The 5,665-nt window shown below is 31.2% G+C and overlaps 1 protein-coding gene across 1 annotated transcript in view; it reads left to right on the top strand.

Moving 5' to 3' along the window:
• LOC109543076 (glutamate dehydrogenase, mitochondrial) overlaps positions 1 to 5,382 on the top strand; it is a gene marked incomplete in the record, with an annotated part of 16,318 nt that extends 10,936 nt beyond the window's left edge. Inside the window, 3 exon segments of the mRNA XM_048668644.1 lie at positions 1 to 143; positions 196 to 341; positions 5,059 to 5,382. Of these exon segments, the coding sequence (XP_048524601.1) occupies positions 1 to 143; positions 196 to 341; positions 5,059 to 5,175 (406 nt within the window).
• Positions 5,383 to 5,665: the final 283 nt, after the last annotated feature.

The following is a 5,665-nucleotide window of genomic DNA, read 5'->3' as shown; positions in this document are numbered from 1 at the left end:
CAACATTTTAGTCATTCCAGATCTGTACGTCAACGCTGGTGGTGTTACAGTGTCCTATTTCGAGTGGTTGAAGAACATTAATCATGTTTCATATGGAAGACTGACCTTCAAATACGAGAAGGACTCCAATCATCACTTGTTCCGTAAGTACGCAATTTGTTATTTATTGCAGAAATTCCTATTTTTTATGCTCAGAATCGGTGCAAGAGTCACTGGAAAGGAAATTTGGCGATAAAATTCCAATTACCCCTTCTTCGGCTTTCACCAAGAGAATCGCTGGTGCTTCTGAAAAGGACATTGTTCATTCGGGACTTAATTTTACAATGGAACGATCTGCTAAGGTAAGTGAACATTTGTATTAATGATTATTTGATTAAAATTCTGTAGGTATAAATTTCATATTTTTTGTTTATCAATTTTCTTTAAAGAAGCTCCATTCATGGGTGTTAGCGTTCTTTATTTTTCAATTTTATGCTGTCGCTATACCGAGCTACCTCGAGACCTTCAGTCTTCTCCTCTTAAAAAATAATGTTGTACGAACAATGTTGGGAGCGATATTTGATCAATTGAATAGTTGGATCTAATTCCTATAAAATATAGCATTTATTGGTATTTAGGGGTCAAATAAATACTATCGAATTAAAATATCAAATTTATTTTTGATTCGATAGTAGATTGATTATTACAGTATACGAAACTGTACTTGATGTACAAAAGTTTTAATTGTTATTTCAGGAGAGTATGTAATTAGGCACTGATATTTTCATGTTAAGAATTTGTATTGAAAATACTTTATCTAAAAGGCCGTCATTTTGAAACGTTTCAGCCAAAAACTCTATTAATGCTAACACGTGTTTTTATATCATATTTCTATCTTTTACAAAACATTTTCCATCAGTGGTCTATGATGTGAACAAGCGAAATGTTTTCTTTTTACAGCTATACTGAATTAATTATTTTTAAAATTTGGTTCAAATTGGTTGAAGTTCTGTGTTGTTCCGGTCTTGTAACATAAACCGCTCTAAAATGATTAAATTATCAACCTTGATCAACAGTTTGTTATAGTCGAATTAATGTTCCCTTGAGTATGAAACGGTTGTATTATGCAGAATCAAATAAAGACTGGGAATTGGATATAATTTATTATGAATATCTATGAGCATTTTTATACTCTAATATCGTGTCATTAAAAATGCATGTGCTATTTTGTCAGCTTTTGAACACAGTTTTGTAGAGTTTTAAACTAACATTCGAACTATAGATTTAAATGTAGCTGAAGATCACTAATTATAACTTTATTTAAATGTTTTTTGTGTATAGTGTGAGTTGTTATTTGTTCATTTAGCATATTTTTTAACCTATTTTCTACAGACTTACGACTATTTTAGGTCTGAGATAGTTACGTTAGAGTAGTAAATCTTAAAAAAAATATTGCAAACAGTTTACAGTTTACAATTGGCACAACAAACTTCTGATTTTAGGCTATGCAGGCGACCGCCCAGATGTATGGTCTCGGATTGGACTTTCGGTCTGCTGCATATATTAATTCAGTACAAAAAATATTCCACACAACCAGCACTGCAGGTTTTGCGTATTAGGGCTAATTTATTACATCATCAATACTCCATCATTTAAAAAAGATCTAGTAGTGATATCTTAATATAAAGTAACAAGGTTAGTTACAGGCGATAATACAATGCGTCATAATTCTAATAACACTGGAATTCAATTTTAAATATTTTTATTATATTCTTACCTAGACAAATATACATAATTTTAGTAACTTAATATTGTTCATTAAAGTTAAACGGAAGCATAGGGAAGCCATTTTTTGTTGATATCACTACCAGGTTAAGTAAGTTATTAAGTAAATTCTTTAAAATTTATATAAAATTAAGGATTTATAGTAATAAAACCACATTTATTCCTTGAAATTTCAAGTACTAGCTATACATCAATTTATTGACGATAAACGTATATTGATGTTTTTTATATTGAGATGCAACAGATTTCTAATACATAAAATGATTATGGATGTGGTTAAATTTTGTAGATAGCAGCATTAGTGTTACAGAAAATTAACTGGAGGTTTGAACTATGTCAACAACAATATGATTCTTTATACTTTTTACAGATGAAACCAGTTAATTTTTATTGCATAAAAACATGACATTATATCAAAAATTACGCATACTATGCGGCCACACTTTTATTAAATTAAATAAACGTTATTCTTCAGAACATTCCCGTTAGTAAACGATGTCGGGTAATTTGCATTTTAGTATTTATTAATAATGTACATATATCCAAATTGTTATATCGTAAAGTTCAATAATCATAATTAAAGTTTAAAATATTTTAATTAAAATACAAATACACAAATATAGGCAACTATATACATCCGATTTTTACTTGTTAGATAGCAAGTAGATAGTTAAGAAATATGCAAGAAAATAGGTTAAATAGATATCTGCTGTCAATCGTTTGCTTTTGTAGCTTTGTTTAATTAACACTAACCACTTCACTAAAATAATGAATGGGAATGAAAATATTTATGTCAAAGCTAATATTACGTATTAAATAGGAACAGAAATCAGTGTTGGTACATATTTTGATTTCTGACCTTAAAACATTAGATTATTCGGAATTGGTACGATTATCGCCAACTATAATGCCCGTCGCTCATGGTCCAACGTCGCAATACGATTTTGTTTGAAATGCTCATGTTTGACCAAGTTGGTTCCATTTGATCTTTCTTATAGTAAATTAAGGTTCCTGTGTATGTCTTTCCAATAATCAATTGTGTGCACCACCAGTTACGTTTTTTTGTCGCTTATTTTCGCTTATGCAAAGCGGAATAGCCGCTAAAGGTAGATTTTGATCCGTTTTATGTATGATTTGGAATTAAAACGTTACTAATACTGCAAAAGCGTTTTGTGTATTCCCATCCAATGTCCGAACCAAAATCGAACTGCAGCGATGGATTGTGAGTAGATGTTACTCAGGGTACCTAAATGTGAGTGAGAAAATTATCGAGAAACCGACCGGCATGACTGACCCCCTTGTGATTGGTTTCTGTCTTCTAACGATAATTTTTAGAGAACAAAAAAATGAATTTCTGTTACATGAACTTCAATTCTGGATCCGCCGCTGCTCAGTATCGGACATTAAATTTTCGTTTTCTGGATAAAAATTACTAGAATTTCCTCACTCATGTTGTTATGACTGAATCGAATTTTCAATTCTCTATCCAACGATGCCAAAACGAATTACGTCGCTCGAATGGGGCTTGAGAAACTTTTGCGATTTTGCATCTCAAACAAAACACGCAAGACAGAAAAACGGTCAAATTCTACCTACTCTACTTAACCCAGAATTATTATAAATTTAACAGTTGTTGTTTTTATTTATTTTTTTATAAATTGTTATTTACTAAAAATGTTGTTACGTTATAAATTGATATTACAAAATAATTTTTCCAGGTTTATAAAATGAAGTGCTTATCTGTTTTAGAAGCATACGAAATATGTTCAGATAAATTACTTTTGTGATTAAACAACTTCCTTAAGTACTATACTTTTAATTTGGGTTTCAAAGAGAAGCAGTAAAACCTTTGGTTAATTTCATACTTTAGATGACTGCTGCACACAAAACACTAGCTGATTTCGCTTTCATTGCTTTACGATTATTTTGCAGGCAATCATAGACACAGCTTCAGTGTATGGGATGGGATTAGATGTGAGATCTGCTGCTTATATTAATTCTGTGCAAAAAATCTTTACCACTACCACTTCGGCAGGCTTAACATTCTGAAAGGGGTATACTGAGTGTTTGTGGCTGTAGTCTCTGTTTAGTTACACCCCTGTATTGTTTGATGGTTTTAAACGATGTGGGAATTTCACATAAGTTTTTCAGCATTTGAATAAATTTATTACAATTATAGTACAGAATAGGCCAAAACCTGGCCAGTCACATACGAATTGGGCTAGTGCAAATAATTTGTTTGGAAAAACCAGGCAATGACCAGGTGGAAAATGTTGTTGAGGTTCCAACTTTACGAAAAAACCTCAAATTAATAAATGATTTAATTTACATGAACATTTGTAAATGTTAATTTTTCAAAAAAACTGCCCCTATTTTCCACGAACAATTGCCTTGATATTTGTATTTCGAAGGTCAAGAAGTGGATTTTAAATAGATTTACGATCATGGTTGTATTCCAGCGTTAATTTGTTAATTTGTTGTTTTTTAACGTGGCTCCTTACTGTAATAACATTTTTTCAACTGTAATAATCTTACATGAAAACAACTTATGTTATGTAAACATAGTCCACTATTAACAGAAATAATAAAGAAATTCGAAAATAATTGAAAATATTGAACAAATCATGATTCAGAGGGTGTTCAGTTTTTCGCAATTTTAAGACCACACATGGGCCATTTTAAAGTAGACATTACAGCAATAAAATGACCACTTATACACTTAATACAAAAAAGATCAAGACAATTAATTTATTGATCTTTTTTTGTATTTCTTCTAGATCTTGTTCGTGCAAGATAAGAGTAATTTTTTCGAAAAATGTAGATAACTCGAAAACTTGTCGCCTTCTGAACTGCAAAAAATAATTCTTATTGAGCACCAAAAGACGTATTTTTACAACTTTTCAAAAAGTGTGAACGTTTTCCGCCAGCAGGTCACGTTTCGGCGCAAATAGCAAAAAACCGTTTTCAACCCCTAGCTGCATCACCATTTCATTATTTCCAGAGTTTTTCCGATAATTTTTTTTCTAAGTTGGAACCTCAACATTTTCCACCCTGTTATAATATATTTTTTTTACTATATGAAAATATGTATCGGCACTAGCCTAAAGTGTAGTGATATGTCCTAAAGTGATACTTAATGCTCCTTAAGTACTTTAACTTGCAATCGGAAAATCGACAGACGGAATTTACCGCGAAACAGTGAAGATTTCCGTTATTAACTTTTACTGAGTGAACATTGACCATTGTGAGAACATAATAATATTGGTGATTGATACAGCAAATATCTATTTGCAGGCCATCACGAAGACGGCACAGCAGTACAATTTGGGTATTGACCTCCGATCCGCTGCCTACATCAATTCAGTAGAGAAAATCTTCATTACTACCACCACCGCTGGTCTAACATTCTAATTTATAGAATGTCATCTATATCTATCTCTAATTACTAACCATAAGATTGTATTGCAATTCAATGTAACAGTAGGAATAATGTCCCTTTGAACAACCTTCACATTTTTGCTTCAACTCTTGAACAATCACTTAAATCACATATCACAGCCAATGTATGGAATAAATTTCATATTCATTCTAAAATCATTAAAAATCCAGAAACGAAAAGGATAATTTGTTTTCCGTTTCCCTACATTCTGCTATAAAATAATACTGGGATACGAAAACCTGTTAATAACAAGACAGTATCAATTTCAATACAATTTTTAACTAATAAAACGTTCAAATACGTGAAAATATTAACTATATGGGATAAAGAAAACTGATGTGAGACAGTGAGAAATAAGTAAGACGATTTGAATTAACTTTATAATCTATGCGATTTTGGCTTTTGGGGATTTGGAGTTTCAATAATACTTCAAGCATCTGATAATTCCCTTTAATTGTGATT

This window comes from Dendroctonus ponderosae, unplaced genomic scaffold, assembly GCF_020466585.1.
Source record: "Dendroctonus ponderosae isolate FM_Combo_2020 unplaced genomic scaffold, Dpon_F_20191213v2 Dpon_F_20191213_7, whole genome shotgun sequence".
In the NCBI taxonomy this organism is placed as follows: domain Eukaryota; kingdom Metazoa; phylum Arthropoda; class Insecta; order Coleoptera; family Curculionidae; genus Dendroctonus; species Dendroctonus ponderosae.
This window is presented reverse-complemented; position numbering and strand designations above follow the sequence as displayed.